At 51.9% G+C, this 16,973-nt stretch overlaps 1 protein-coding gene across 3 annotated transcripts in view; it reads right to left on the bottom strand.

The window, feature by feature from the left end:
- LOC147096759 (neuronal PAS domain-containing protein 3-like) overlaps nucleotides 1-16,973 on the bottom strand; it is a 448,957-nt gene that overhangs the window by 297,334 nt on the left and 134,650 nt on the right. For all 3 annotated transcript variants that reach the window (XM_085973376.1, XM_085973378.1, XM_085973377.1), the window contains exon 2: nucleotides 960-1,145. In XM_085973376.1, coding sequence (XP_085829502.1) covers nucleotides 960-1,060 — 101 coding nt within the window. In that variant the 5' untranslated portion in view covers nucleotides 1,061-1,145. The remainder of the gene's footprint in view (nucleotides 1-959; nucleotides 1,146-16,973) is intronic.

The raw sequence follows: 16,973 nt of genomic DNA, 5'->3' as shown, positions 1-16,973 counted from the left end.
TGCATTTATATAGCGATTTAACATAGTAAAATGTCCCACGGCACTTGTCAAACAAAATTTGACACCGAGCCACATAAGGAGCTATTCGGACAGGCAACCAAATCCTTGGTCAAAGAGGTCGGTTTTAAGGAGCATCTTAAAGGAGGAGAGAGAGGCGGAGAGGTTTAGGGAGGGAATTCCAGAGCTTAGGGCCCAGGCAGCTGAATGCCCGGCCGACAATGGTGGTGCCAAAAAAATCGGGGATGCACAAGAGGCCGGAATTGGAGGAGCGCAGAGATCTCGGAGGGTTGTAGGGCTGGAGGAGGTTACAGAGATGGGGGGGGGGGGGGGGGGGGGCGAGGCCATGGAGGCATTTGAGAACAAGGAAGAGCATTTCAAAATCAAGGCATCATCGGAACGGGAGCTAATGTAGGTCGGCGAGCACAGGGGTGATTGGTGAACGGGACTTGGTGCGAGTTAGGATACAGGCAGCACAGTTTTGGAGGAACTCATGTTTACAGAGAGTGCAAGGTGCTAGGCCGGCTAGGAGAGCATTGGAATAGTCTAGTCTAGAGGCAACAAAGGCATGGAAGAGGGTTTCAGCAGCAGATGAGCTGAGGTAGGGTCAAAGATAAAAGTAAATGTTAACAATGTCACACATAGAGTTAAATATCTTTCTCTATTAATGGCCCCTTAACATCCTTTTTTACCTTTGACCCTTCAGAGCCCACCTTCCTGTTGCGATGTCATGATTGGCAACGCGTTGACTTCTGGGAGCAGTAGCTTAATCTATTTAAGGAACTGGCCACTGGTCTCCTGTAACAGGCGATGATGGATGATCAATGGATTGGTCACACTCAACTGGTTGGAGCAAGAAAGCCCATCCCACCCTCACCACAACCCCCACCCCGCCACCCCCCCCCCACAAATCTTATTCAACTAGGAGTTCCATGGTCACCATGAAGCCACGCGAATCTTACCAAGGGACTGGTTGGTTCTTTACGAGTAGTCCTTGAAGGAAGTCCCACTCTACGCTAACACATTTCAGTTCACTGTTGTATTGGGTTGCCATCTTTAACATTCAGCCACCTTCCCAGAGTCAACTGGCTTTACAGCATCCCTACAGAGTGTCTGATTGGCTGGCTTCTTGAGATGACCTTGACCTCCTAAAAAGAGGGGCAAGAGAAGAAAATGAAGTTCGGATTTGACACAATCAATCTTGTTTTCTCGTGCTTATTGCATGAGTCCCGTTTTATAATTCGCTATCTTCCAAAAAATGACTGCTACAGCAGCGAGCAAGTTATTGGCTCATAATAGCTTTGGCATTGGTGGGTCAAAATCCCAGGGCCATCGCTCCCACGGCTGGTCAGTTGGTATGTAGACAGCCCAATGTAGAACTGAGTCATACAAGCCAGGAAGGTCCCAGGTGTAATCTTGGGTCTGTGCTGAATTGGTCGATCCCAGCAGTTTGGGTGCTACAATTGACCTCCGAACCCCCAATTAAACATAGGGATTTGGTGGGGGTTGGGACGGGGGGCGGGGGGGGGGGGTGGTGGAGTTCAGCCTGGACCCCACCCCCCTATCTGACTGCTGGAAAATGCGTGTCAATTGAGATGAGGCTCACTTGTGATGCTTCTCACGGGTGAATTGCCTGTCGTCAATCATGTCTAGGCTCACACAATCATTGGCCAGTTGGGCACGTTACTGGCGGGCACTCAACGCCCTCGGAAGAAAGTATTGGGAAATCCCGGGACCACTGGACACTTGAATGTGTCAACAAGAACTTGCATTTATATAGCGCCTTTAACGTAGTAAAACATCCCAAGGCGCTTCACAAGAGCGATTATCAAACAAAATATGACACCGCGCCACATAAGGAGATATTAGGGCAGGTGACCAAAAGCTTGGTCAAAGAGGTGGGTTTCAAGGAGTGTCTTAAAGGAGGAGAGAGAGGTAGCGAGGCGGAGAGGTTTAGGGAGGGAATTCCAGAGCTCAGGGCCCAGGCAGCTGAAGGCACGGCCGCCAATGGTGGAGCGATTAAAATCGGGGACGCTCAAGAGGCCAGAATTAGAGGAGCGCAGAGGATTGTGGGGCTGGAGGAGATTACAGAGATAGTGGGGGGGGGCGAGGCCATGGAGGGATTTGAAAACAGGGATGAGAATTTTAAAATCGAGGCGCTGTTTGCGTGTTTGCGTGGGTTTCCTCCGGGTGCTCCGGTTTCCTCCCACAGTCCAAAGATGTGCGGGTTAGGTTGATTGGCCATGATAAAAAATTGTCCCTTAGTGTTAGGTGGGATTAAATACGTGGGGTTACAGGGTTACGGGGATAGGGCTTGAGTGGGATGGCTGTCGGTGTAGGGCCCGGGTGCTAGGGTTTGGATGATCAGCCATGATCTCGTTGAATGGCGGAGCAGGCTCGAAGGGCCGAATGGCCTACTCCTGCTCCTATCTTCTATGTTTCTATGTTTAACTGGGAGCCAATGTAGGTCAGCGAGCACAGGGGTGATGGGTGAACGGGACTTGGTGCGAGTTAGGACACGGGGCAGTGAGCACAGGGGTGAGGGGTGAACGGGACTTGGTGCGAGTTAGGACACAGGCAGCCGAGTTTTGGATGAGCTCAAGTTTACGGAGGGCGGAATGTGGGAGGCCGGCCAGGAGTGCGGTGGAATAGTCAAGTCTAGAGGCAACAAAGGCATGGATGAGGGTTTCAGCAGCGGATGAGCTGAGGCAGGGGCGGAGTCGGGCAATGTTCTGGAGGTGGAAGTAGGCAGTCTTAGTGATGGCGCGGACATGTGGTCGGAAAGCTCGCAAGCGTTGGCAGCTCTTGGCTTGTTAGTGGAAGCCAATGGAGGACCTGTTGCTTTAGAAATAACGGGAAGGTGGACACTGCCTATAAATGTCCCACTCTGACCGGCCTCTTCCACTGGCTGAAGAAAAGCAACGTTGGTTGTGTTTGTCACAGAAAGAGCTGTAGTCTAGTTGATGTTATGACCCCTTCTGATTAGAGGGCAGGGGTCAAGAAACTGCCTTAATAAAGAAACAAGAAGGGGGAATAACGTATTAACACCTCTTCCTACCTGAGGAGAAATGAAACGGTCAGTCTCGTTTGTGCAGAGGATGATGACTGAGGTCACCTGTCCAGTTTTCCAAGAGGTAAATGGCACAGCAAGAATCTGTGTTTCTAAGATAGAAGGCCATTTTCCCCCCCCAGTTTATTTCTGCGCCTCATGATCAGGGATCCATTAGTTGCTGAGTCTTCAGCAGCGGCAGTCAAACATCAAAACTTGAGCCCTGCTCCCACTACCTGTCCCAGTCCTATCCTGCCTGGTAGATAGAAAGAGAGCGAGAGAGAGAGAGAGAGAGGGAGGGAGAAAAAGAAAGAGAAAGAGAGAGAGAGGGGAAAAAGAAAGAGCAAAAGAGTGAATGAACAAAAGAAAGAAAGAACGAACATGCCAAAGTACTTCACAGCCAATGGATTACTTATGAAATGCATTCATTGCTGTTATGTAGGCAGACACGGCAGTCATTTTGTACACAGCAAGATCCCACAAACAGCAATGAGATGAATGACCAGTTAACCTGTTTTTTTTGGTGGCGTTGCTGGAGGCAGGAATGTTGGCCGGGCCACTGTCAGGAGTCTCCTACTTTCCTTTGACTAGTACCATGGGATCTTTTACATCCACCGGGTGAAATAACTGTTAAAAGTCACGGACGCCACCATTGCGCCTTCGGGTTTAGACCGTGCTGCACACGCGACAGACTCAACATCGCTGACATTAGTTACTTCAACCAACCTGCTCTCCGCACGATTCCCACCGCCCCAATCTGCCCAAAACTGGGGAAACCCGTTACCTTGACATCATACCACGGTACTTAGGACAGAGATGAGGAGGAATTTCTTCACCCAGAGAGTGGTGAACCTGTGGAATTCTCTACCACAGAAGGCAGTTGAGGCCAATTCATTAAATATATTTAAGAAGGAGTTAGATATATTTCTTAAGGCTAAAGGGATCAAGGGCTATGGGGAGAAGGCAGGGACAGGGTACTGAATTTGGGTGATCAGCCATGATCTCATTGAATGGCGGAGCAGGCTTGAGGGGCCGAATGGCTTACTCCTGCTCCTATCTTCTATGTTTCTATATTTCTATGTATCAACCGTGGCCCAATGGGTAGCACCCTCGCCTCTGAGTCAAAAGGTTGCTCCCAGAGACTTGAGCACAAAAATCTAGGCTGACATTCCCAGTGTCAGCGCTGAGGGAGTGCCGCACTGTCCGAGGTGCCGTCTTTTGGATGAGACGTTAAACCCAGGCCCCGTCTGCCCTCTCAGGCGGACGTAAAAGATCCCGCGGCCACTATTTCGAAGAAGAGCAGTGGGAGTTCTCCCCGGTGTCCTGGCCCAATAGTTATGGCTCACGTGGAGCATAAACACCGGCATGGGTCTGTTGGGCCGAATGGCCTGTTTCTGTGCCGTAAGCTCTATGCACTGTGTAATCATACCTCGTGTCTTCATTGGATACTGGTCGGCTTGTGGCAGATGTAGAAAGACAGACAGACTTGCATTTATATAGAGCCTACTCACACCACCAGACATCCCAAAGCGCTTTGCAGCCAATTAAGTACTTTTTGAAGTGTAGTCACTGTTGTAATGTAGGAAACGCAGCAGCCAATTTGCGCACAGCAAGCTCCCACAAACAGCAATGTGATAATGACCAGATCATCTGATTTAGTGATGTTGGTTGAGGGATAAATATTGGCCCCAGGACACCGGGGATAACTCCCCTGCACTTCTTCAAAATAGTGGCCGTGGGATCTTTTACATCCAGCTGAGAGAGCAGACGCGGCCTGGGTTTAACGTCTCATCTGAAAGACGGCACCTCCGACAGAGCAGCACTCCCTCAGCACTGCACTGGGAGAGTCAGCCTAGATTTTTGTGCTCAAATCTCTGGAGTGGGACTTGAACCCACAACCTTCTGATTCAGAGGCGAAGGTGCTGCCCACTGAGCCACAGCTGACACTATTGCTTATATTGCTTAACAAATCATATCTTCTGTAATCCAGTATCAGCACTAAGCTGCAAACCCAAGCCTCACTGAATTGATTCTCCTTCAGGCACCATATCAGACAGCCCATCTATAATATCATGGCTTTTGAAAATCCAATTACTCTAAACAGCTAATGATGCTTCTGTACCAGGCAGACAAGGCTCTCGCCCCTGTGCCCTCCCCCGCTGAAGGCACGGCAGATGCTGCGCAGCATCAACCAGTTCAGATAACATCGAGTGTTGGTGTGGCCCCAAAGACTAGGGGCGAAAAATTGAGTCCTGCCCCCTTTGGGGCGCCAGCTTCGCCGGGCCGCTACTTTTTGTGCCCTGGAAAAATCAGCTCCCCCGCGACCGAAATGGAGTGGTAACGCCCCAAGAGAGAAGCGGGGCGCTACTGAAGCGCCCCGCCTCCCTCCTGGGGTGTTGCGAGGGAATAGCGCCCTCCCCTTCTTAAAGGGGAGGCGGCCTTGCGCAGCGCGACCTGGGGCCCAGCTGGGCCCCCGGGGATCGGGAGTACCGGCAAAAGAGCCCGGCACACAAGAGAAGTGCCGGGCTCATGGAGCGCAGCCGGCACTCAGCGAGGGAGGCGGGTCAGGAGGCCCCGGGGACGGCAGCGGAGGCAGGTGGCCAGCAACAGAAATGGCTGCCCGGCACCTCGCCTTTAAATAGCGCCGTCCCGGCCGCAGGTAGGCCCCCCTGACCCCGTCAGACATAGCGTCCGGCGGTAAGTCAGGGGGACGCTCCCGAAGATCGCGACGGGCTGCTGCACACGCCGATGACGTCATCACCGGCGGCGCAGTGCCGTGGGGCGCTATCGGCTAGCGCTGCTGCTAACCTCCTGCTGAATTTTGCGGGAGGCGCTGGCGGCGCCGCGCCCGGGCGCTAGTTGCTTTGCGCCCCCCGTTAGTGCCCTCTTAGGGCGCTAACGGGAAGCGCAAAGCAACCGAATTTTTCCCCCTAGGGCCGCAAACTCTCCAGGCTTGGCCCGGAGTCTCCAGGAATTGAAGATTAATTGCCAGGACACTGCCGTGAGCAAAACCCGAGGGAAAAATAATCAGAGGGGCCTTAAACAAAATGGGTGCTTTTCATTCTCTTTGAACACTTCCGTTTATTAGTCATTTGAATGACAGCCAAGGATCAGCCAATCGGCTAACGAAGAGTCTTGATCACTTCCCAATTGGCTGAGGGAAGGCGGGGCGCCGTGAGATAGACGTGTCGGGCGACCAATGGCGGGAGTGTGGGGGCCAGGCGGTTGGAGGTGAGAGATTAAGGGGAAGCTAGATAAGCACATGAGGGAGAAGGGAATAGAGGGTTAGGCTGATAGGGTGAGATGAGGAAGGAGGGGAGGAGGCTCGAGTGGAGCATAAACGCTGGCATGGACTGGTCGGCCGAATGGCCTGTTTCTGTATGTCATGAATCTTACCATTCGTGTAGAATTGACTCATGAGATAACACTGGGCGGCCAGCTGGTGGCGCCGTCCAAGGGAAGTATAAATACTCGGGCGTGGGCCCAGCTTGCTCAGGATGTTTTTGTAACCAGGAACTAGTGATGTACAGGAAACTTTCGATTTACCGGCACCTAAATAACCGGAAATCTCGGTTAACCGGCAAAATTCAGGAGTAGGTTCAGGTAACTTTTATTACTTGCCTTCCTCCATTTGTTGCTGTGCAAGGGTGTGGCTGCAGCTGTTGCTAAGCTACAGACACGCTTGGAACTTGTGGCCATTGTTCTGAACCTAGGGTTTGTTGCTTTATACGGAGCTCTCAGCTCCGTATCTTTTACTATAGCGTTCGGTTATCCGGAATTTTTGATGAACCGGCACCACGTCGGTCCCGTCCGTGCCGGATAAAAAAGTTTCCTGTAACTAGAACTCATGGTTGTGAAACAGTTGATTTATACGCAAACCAAGTGCTTAGTAGTTTTCATACGTCGCTGTATATTCTAGGGAATGCTATAGAAAAACTTTTTTACGCAGTGAGTGGTGAGGACCTGGAACTCGCTGCCGACGGAAGTGGTGGAAGCGGAGACACTCAATGTTTTCAAGGGGAGACTGGATAGGCACTTGAGGGAAATAAACTTGCAGGGCTACGGGGATAGAGCGGGGGAATGGGACTGACTGGATTGCTCTACAGAGAGCCGGCACGGACTCGATGGGCCGAATGTCCTCCTTCTGTGCCGTAATGACTCTATGACCATGACTCTATGATTTTGTGACTCCAGGCCCACAGCAATGTTGTTGACTCTTAACTGCCCTCTGAAATGGCCGAGCGAGCCACCCAGTTGCCAAGAAGGCGGCTCACCTCCGCCTTCGCAAGGGCAATTAGGGATGGGCAATAAATGTTGGCTTTCCCAGCGACACCCACAAGGAGGTTGATGGGTGATTTGATAGAGGTGTACAAGATTATGACGGGTTTGGATAGGTTAGACGTGGATAGGCTAGTTGATGGTACAAGGACTAGGGGACACAGATTTAAGGTTTTGGGCAAGAGATACAGGGGGGATGTGAGGAAAAACTTTTTTACGCAGCGAGTGGTGAGGACCTGGAACTCGCTGCCGACGGAAGTGGTGGAAGCGGAGACACTTAATGTTTTCAAGGGGAGACTGGATAGGCACTTGAGGGAAATAAACTTGCAGGGCTACGGGGATAGAGCGGGGGAATGGGACTTGACTGGATTGCTCTACAGAGAGCCGGCACGGACTCGATGGACCGAATGGCCTCCTTCTGTGCCCTTATGACTCTATGAAATCTCCAGGAATAGGTCCAACCAGAGTTGGCAACCCTACCAAAGACCTGTCGATAAACTGGGCCGTGTAACTCGCCGGCTCCCATGGGTGCTGCATTTGTGCAGCACATTGTCGAAAAGTTGTAAAGTATTTTTTAGATGCACTGCAGCAACTCGCCAAGGCTTCTTCGGCGGCACCTCCCAAACCCGTGACCTCTACCGCCTAGGAGGACAAGGGCAGCAGGCGCATGGGGAACACCGCCACCTCCAAGTTCCCCTCCAAGTCGCACACACCATCCCGACTTGGAAATATATCGGCCGATCCTTCATCGTCGCTGGGTCAAAATCCCGGAACTCCCTCCCCTAACGGCACTGTGGGAGCACCTGCACCTTCACCACACGGACTGCAGCGGTTCAAGAAGGCGGCTCACCACCACCTTCTCAAGGGGCAACTAAGGATGGGCAATAAATGCCGGCCTTGCCAGCGACGCCCACATCCCAGGAATGAATAATTTTTTTAAAAGGCCACTGGATGTAGGTTGTGTGCCTGAGTGGCTTGTTAGGTCACATTAGAGGGCACGAAGCGTCTAGCCATATCGTGCGGAATTGGAGCACAGGCCAGACCACGTAGGGGTGGGCAGGTTCTCTTCCCCGAACAACAACAACTTGTATTTATATAGCGCCTTTAACGTAGTAAAACATCCCAAGGCGCCTCACAGGAGAAACATAGAAACATAGAAACTAGGAGCAGGAGTAGGCCATTCGGCCCTTCGAGCCTGCTCCGCCATTCAACGAGATCATGGCTGATCATCCAAACCCTAGCACCCGGTCCCTACACCGACAGCCATCCCACCCAAGCCCTATCCCCGTAACCCCACGTATTTAATCCCCCCTAACACTAAGGGCCCATTTTTATCATGGCCAATCAACCTAACCCGCACATCTTTGAACTGTGGGAGGAAACTGGAGCACCCGGAGGAAACCCACGCAAACACGGGGAGAATGTGCAAACTCCACACAGACAGTCACCCGAGGCCGGATTTGAACCCGGATCCCTGGCGCTGTGAGGCAACAGTGCTAACCACTATGCCACCATGTTGCCACTATAAGACATGAATGAATCATTAATGAAGGTCATTAATGAATCAGCTGGGTTTACATAACAATCCGTTCATCTTTTTCTGTTGCCAGCCCACAGTTCGAGCTTTAATTGATCAACTTGCCACGTGGGATTTGAACTCTCAACCTCTGGGGTTGCAAGTCCAGCACCAGAATCACCCAAAGCAGCGAGACTTGCATTTATATAGCGCCTTTCACAACCTCAGTCTAGTCCCTTTGTTATTATTTGAACCTCGATCAAATCACCCACGGGGAGCAGGCTTTTTGAAGAAGAAAAAACCCGGATGTATGCACTGATCGACCACCACAATTCGGAGTCACCCATGAGCCACGTAGGCCCATTAAGAAAAAACTGAACTTCCAGCGCGGTGAGAATGTGGAACTCGCTACCACAGGGAGTGGTTGAGGCGAATAGTATTGATGCATTTAAAGGGAAGCTACATAAACACATGAGGGAGAAGGGAATAGAGGTTAAGCTGATGGGGTGAGATGAAGTGGGGTGGGAGGAGGCTGGTGTGGAGCATAAACACCGGCACGGACCTGTTGGGCCGAAGGGCCTGTTTCTGTGCTGTACATTCAATGAAAGTTTGACAGCTGTGTGGATGGTGCTGGCTTCCACCCCACAGCTGTGGATTATCTTTTCTAATTGAATATTCTAACTTCTGACATCTGAGACTAACCAACCCTCTGGTATGTTCTGCTGCAGAAGCCGTAGGGACTCGCTGCCTCATTCCTCTATCTACGCTGTAAAGAGCAGACCTTCTTTCACTGCCGCACTCTGTCGCTGACACTCACTTGGCAACGGATTCACGGCAAAGTCTGTGCTCGCTCGTTGCTGTGGCCTCCCTCTCCTCCAGATGTTTAGCTCCTTCTCAAGAACCACCTGCTCGAATGCAAAACCACAAGCTGACCTCTTGGGCATTTCTATGCTTCTGGAGAATGCGGTGCAACCAGAGATCTGTGCCCTTCAAGGAGCTTCTCCTATCTATTTTTTTTCTTCACTCAACACAGGGCTTGACAGGGTAGATGCTGAGAGGCTGTTTCACCTCAATGTCAGTGTTCTCGCTCAGGCCAACATCCCCAGCATCGAAGCTTTGACCACGCTCAATCAGCTCCGATGGACGGGTCACATCGTCCGCATGCCCGATACGAGACTCCCAAAACAAGCGCTCTACTCGGAGCTCCGACACGGCAAGAGAGCCCCAGGTGGGCAGAGGAAATGCTTCAAGGACACCCTCAAAGCCTCCTTGAAAAAGTGCAACATCTCCACCGACACCTGGGAATCCCTGGGCCCAAGACCGCACAAAGTGGAGGAGAAGCATCCGGGAAGGCGCCAAACACCTCGAGTCTCTTCGCCGGGAGCAAGCGGAAGCCAAGCACAAAGAGCGCACGTCAACCCAAGTACCCCACACCCACCCGCCCCCTTCAACCACCGTCTGCCCCACCTGTGACAGAGACTGTAGGTCCCGCATTGGACTCATCAGTCACCTGGGAACTCATTTTTAGTGTGGGAAACAAGTCATCCTCGGTTCCGAGGGACTGCCTAAGAAGAGAAGATTCTCCAAGTAAAACAGTGGCGTCGAGGATGATGAGAGGTACCGGGGATCCTTTAATAAAACACCATCTACGTGACAAATCTCTGAAATTCCATCTCAAAATAATTCCAATGCCCACTGTCAGCCGCCCCCTAATTGCCCAGTGGGTCGATACAGGGTTCAGTACAGACCAGACCCACAAACAGAGTCATAAAGAGCAAGACGGTCCTAAATCTGGAAATCAAAAGCTGGTATCAGTAAACAAAAAGGAGTAAAGAAAGACTTGCATTTATACAGTGTCTTTCCCAACCTCAGGATGTCCCATAGTGCTTGATGGCCAGTGAAGTACTTGTTTAAAGTATAGTCACTGTAGGAAACGTGGCAGCCAATTTGTGCACAGCACGAGCCCACAAACAGCAGCAACGTGATAATCACCAGATCATTAGTGAAGTTGGTTGAGGGATAAATATTGGCCCCAGGACACCGGGGGAGAACTCCCCCCTGCTCTTCTTCGGAATAGTGGCCGTGGGATCTTTTACGTCCACCTGAGAGGGCAGACGGGGGCCTCGGTTTAACGTCTCATCCGAAAGACGGCACCTCCGACAGTGCAGCACTCCCTCAGTACTGCACTGGGAGTGTCAGCCTAGCTTTATGTGCTCAAGTCTCTGGAGTGGGGACTTGAACCCACAACCTTCTGACTCAGAGGCGAGGGTGCTGCCCACTGAGCCACCGGCTGAGAACGTGAAGCTATCGGGTTGTCATTAATAGCTCAACAAAATCACTAATGTTCTTTAAGCAATGAAACCTGCCATCCTTACCCAATCTGGCCTGTATGTGACAAAAACTTGCTGCCTGAAATTTACACGTAGCTGAACATTACAACTGCACTCCAAGACTGCAGTGCCCATATTAATAAAAAGAGAATTGCTGCACTCAAAATTTAAAACCAGTGGGTTGACGTTATTTAAAAGGCTGGAAATTTGAAAGATTAATAGAAAATAGTGAAAATACACGGCAGTGAAATCGCCACCTTAAATGATTCCAAATCATTTCAAAACGCAGTAAGCCCTGATCTCATTGACTTCCATTGGCTCCCTATCTGCCAACACATTGACACACTCCCGGGGACCCCCTGTAAATACTGAAACATTCCCGGGGACCCCCTGTAAATACTGACACACTCCCGGGGACCCCCTGTAAAGACTGAAACATTCCCGGGGACCCCCTGTAAATACTGACACACTCCCGGGGACCCCCTGTAAATACTGAAACATTCCCGGGGACCCCCTGTAAATACTGACACACTCCCGGGGACCCCCTGTAAATACTGACACACTCCCGGGGACCCCCCTGTAAATACTGACACACTCCCGGGGACCCCCCTGTAAATACTGACACACTCCCGGGGACCCCCTGTAAAGACTGAAACATTCCCGGGGACCCCCTGTAAATACTGACAGACTCCCGGGGACCCCCTGTAAATACTGACACACTCCCGGGGACCCCCCTGTAAATACTGACACACTCCCGGGGACCCCCTGTAAATACTGAAACATTCCCGGGGACCCCCTGTAAATACTGACACACTCCCGGGGACCCCCTGTAAATACTGACACACTCCCGGGGACCCCCCTGTAAATACTGACACACTCCCGGGGACCCCCTGTAAATACTGACACACTCCCGGGGACCCCCTGTAAATACTGACACACTCCCGGGGACCCGCTGTAAATACTGACACACTCCCGGGGATCCCTGTAAATACTGACACACTCCCGGGGATCCCTGGAAATACTGACACACGCCCGGGGATCCCTGGAAATACTGACACACTCCTGGGGATCCCTGGAAATACTGACACACTCCCGGGGACCCCCTGTAAATACTGACACACTCCCGGGGACCCCCTGTAAATACTGACACACTCCCGGGGACCCCCTGTAAATACAGACACACTCCCGGGGACCCCCTGTAAATGCTGACACACTGCCGGGGACCCACTGTAAATACTGACACACTCCCGGGGACCCCCTGTAAATACTGACACACTCCCGGGGACCCCCTGTAAATACTGACACACTCCCGGGGATCCCTGGAAATACTGACACACTCCCGGGGATCCCTGGAAATACTGACACACTCCCAGGGACCCCCTGTAAATACTGACATACTCCCCGGGGATTCCCTGTAAATACTGACACACTCCCAGGGACCCTCCGGAAAAATACAGACACACTCCGCGGGGACCCCCTGTAAATACTGACACACTCCCCGGGGACCCCCTGTAAATGCTGACACACTCCCAGGGACCCCCCCTGTAAATACTGACACACTCCCAGGGACCCCCTATAAATACTGACACACTCCCGGGGACCCCCTATAAATACTGACACACTCCCAGGGACCCCCTGTAAACACTGACACACTCCCGGGGACCCCCTGTAAATACTGACACACTCCCGGGGACCCCCTGTAAATACTGACACACTCCCGGGGACCCCCTGCAAATACTGACACACTTCCAGGGACCCCCTGTAAATACTGACACACTCCCAGGAACCCCCTGTAAATACTGACACACTCCCGGGGACCCCCTGTAAATACGGACACACTCCCGGGGACCCCCTGTAAATACTGACACACTCCCGGGGACCCCTTGTAAATACTGACACACTTCCAGGACTCCCTGTAAATACTGACACACTCCCAGGGAGCCCCCCTTGTAAATACTGACACACTCCCCGGGACCCCCTGTAAATACTGACACACTCCCGGGGACCCCCTCGTAAATACTGACACACTCCCAGGGACCCCCTGTAAATACGGACACACTTCCGGGGACCCCCCTGTAAATACTGACACACTCCCGGGGACCCCCCTGTAAATACTGACACACTCCCGGGGACCCCCTGTAAATACTGACACACTCCCGGGGACCCCCTGTAAATACTGACACACTCCCGGGGACCCCCTGTAAATACTGACACACTCCGCGGGGACCCCCTGTAAATACTGACACACTCCCCGGGGACCCCCTGTAAATGCTGACACACTCCCAGGGACCCCCCCTGTAAATACTGACACACTCCCAGGGACCCCCTATAAATACTGACACACTCCCGGGGACCCCCTATAAATACTGACACACTCCCGGGGACCCCCCTGTAAATACTGACACACTCCCAGGGACCCCCTGTAAATACTGACACACTCCCGGGGACCCCCTGTAAATACTGACACACTCCCGGGGACCCCCTGTAAATACTGACACACTCCCGGGGACCCCCTGCAAATACTGACACACTTCCAGGGACCCCCTGTAAATACTGACACACTCCCAGGAACCCCCTGTAAATACTGACACACTCCCGGGGACCCCCTGTAAATACGGACACACTCCCGGGGACCCCCTGTAAATACTGACACACTCCCGGGGACCCCTTGTAAATACTGACACACTTCCAGGACTCCCTGTAAATACTGACACACTCCCAGGGAGCCCCCCTTGTAAATACTGACACACTCCCCGGGACCCCCTGTAAATACTGACACACTCCCGGGGACCCCCTCGTAAATACTGACACACTCCCAGGGACCCCCTGTAAATACGGACACACTTCCGGGGACCCCCCTGTAAATACTGACACACTCCCGGGGACCCCCCTGTAAATACTGACACACTCCCGGGGACCCCCTGTAAATACTGACACACTCCCGGGGACCCCCTGTAAATACTGACACACTCCCGGGGACCCCCTGTAAATACTGACACACTCCCGGGGACCCCCTGTAAATACTGACACACTCCCGGGGACCCCCCTGTAAATACTGACACACTCCCGGGGACCCCCCTGTAAATACTGACACACTCCCGGAGACCCCGTTAATACTGACACACTCCCTGGGACACCCTGTTAATACTGACACACTCCCGGGGACCCCCCTGTAAATACAGACCCACTCCCGGGGACCCCCTGTAAATACTGACACACTCCCGGGGACCTCGTGTAAATACAGACCCACTCCCGGGGACACCCTGTTAATACTGACACACTCCCGGGGACCCCCCTGTAAATACTGACACACTCCCGGGGACCCCCCTGTAAATACAGACCCACTCCCGGGGACCCCGTGTAAATACAGACACACTCCCGGGGACCCCCTGTAAATACTGACACACTCCCAGGGACCCCCTGTTAATACTGACACACTCCCGGGGACACCCTGTTAATACTGACACACTCCCGGGGACCCCCCTGTAAATACAGACCCACTCCCGGGGACCCCCTGTAAATACTGACACACTCCCGGGGACCTCGTGTAAATACAGACCCACTCCCGGGGACACCCTGTTAATACTGACACACTCCCGGGGACCCCCCTGTAAATACAGACCCACTCCCGGGGACACCCTGTTAATACTGACACACTCCCGGGGACCCCCCTGTAAATACTGACACACTTCTGGGGACCAACTGTAAATATTACAGTAACATGTTCCCAGAGACTTATTGCTGTAACCTTGAAAAACAAAGTCAGCTGCCCAAATGAAAATGGTGTGGCCATATATGTCAACCTTCCTTGGCATTCCACACAGGGAGTCAAGACCAAGAGTAGTTTTCAGGTGAAGCAAGGTTAGAGGCTGAGGGAGACTTGGACATGCAGTCCCTATTTTAAAATCAGACCTTCTGTCCTTATTTTTGCATGATACTTCAATTTGATATTAATTATAGTTAATTAGCAATACCTACAGCAGTTTCAGAAGTAGTGTTTTGCTACAGTAAGGCTCAGGGAGCTGAGAAATGCAAAACTGAGCTAGGGCGCCATCACTGGCAGGAGGGTGTAATTACAGTGTGACGTGTTTACATAGGCAGTTCCCATTATACAGGTGGGGCACTGGAATTTATGAGGATACGCAAGCCTTTTAATATATTATATAAGTACAGAAACAGAAATAATTTGTTAATAAGTTAACAAATATGAAATATGATTGCAGAAATTTGACAATTCTGTGGAATCCTTATGGTCTTGGGACTCCAATTTGCAAAGCTCTGGTTTAGAGTGTGCTGGAAACACCCTGATCACACAGTAAGGTGTAGCACCCTTCAAAACCAAAACCAAAAGTATTAATTGTGTGTGCACTGTTTGTTTATCTCCATCTCTCTTTAGTTAGACTGCTCCCGTATCTACAACAACAAGTTGTATTTATATAGCGCTTTCAATGTAGTTAAATGTCCCAAGGTTCAACAGGAGCATTATCAAACAAAAATTTGACATCGAGCCACATAAGGAGATATTAGGGCAGAAGACCAAAAGCTTGGTCAAAGAAGTAGGTTTTAAGGAGCGTCTTAAAGGAGGAAAGAGACGTAGCGAGGCAGAGAGGCTCAGCGACGGAGTTCCAGAACTTAGGGCCTAGGCAACAGAAGGCACGGCCGCCAATGGCGGAGCGATTAAAATAGGGGATGCGCAATAGGCCGGAATTGGAGGAGCGCAGAGATCTCGGAGGGTTACAGAGATAGGAAGGGAGGGGCGAGGCCAAGGAGGGATTTGAAAACAAGGATGAGAATTTTAAAATCTGAGGCGTTGCCAGACCGGGGAGCCAATGTAGGTCGGCGGGGCACAGTGGGGTGGCGTGCGAACGGTACTCGGGTGCTAGGTTAGGGCACGGGACAGCCGAGCTCCTATTGCAGGATATACTCCGAAAGGAAGCTGGGGGACCAGCTCTCCTCCTCAGAAAATCAGCTGATTACACGCACCACGCAGTCCGATCGTGGCAAGGGCCGAGAAACGTTCGGCCTGGCTCTGGATTAGCTGCCGAACACGCAAAAAAAAAAAGCCGAGAGGAAGAGAAAGAACAAAAAAAAAGATCATCTTGCAGCAAATGTTTTCTGCGCCCTTTTGAACTTTGCACTGCTCTCTGCGACACAAAGGGAAGCTTGTGACGGGGGAAAGGCAACAATGAGGTGCTTTAGATGCACGCTCTGTTAGCATTCTCGTGGCCAAGGAGGTCAAGTCCCTGTGGCAGCTGACTCTGGCATGCCTATTCTGGAAGTGGCGTATACCGGCCGCTAACCCCGGCGTCCGCCCAGCTATCGATCACTTGCATATTTAGCGGGCTGCCTCCCTCTTCCGATTTCTCCTCTCCCCTCTCTCTTGATGGCCGACTCTCGCTGGGGTTTCGATGCAGCCGGTTATTCTCCATGGAGGAGGCTGATTCTGTTCGTATAAAATTCGTTCTGAAAACATATAAATTTCGGACAGACTGGATGCAGGGAGGATGTTTCCCCTGGCTGGGGGATCTAGAACGAGGGGTCACAGTCTCAGGATACGGGGTAGGGCATTTAGGGACTGAGATGAGCAGAAATTTCTTCACTCAGAGGGTGGTGAACCTGTGGAATTCTCTACCCCAGACGGCTGTGGAGGCCAAGTCACTGAATATATTTAAGAAGGCGATAGATAGATTTCTAGACACAAAAAGGCGTCAAGGGGTATGGGGAGAAAGAGCGGGAATATGGTATTGAGATCGAGGATCAGCCACGATCATATTGAATGGCGGAGCAGGCTCGAAGGGCCGAA

This window comes from Somniosus microcephalus, chromosome 34 (genome assembly GCF_052327205.1).
Source record: "Somniosus microcephalus isolate GS21.2 chromosome 34, FLI_Smic_1.0, whole genome shotgun sequence".
NCBI classification, from domain to species: Eukaryota; Metazoa; Chordata; class Chondrichthyes; order Squaliformes; family Somniosidae; genus Somniosus; species Somniosus microcephalus.
This window is presented reverse-complemented; position numbering and strand designations above follow the sequence as displayed.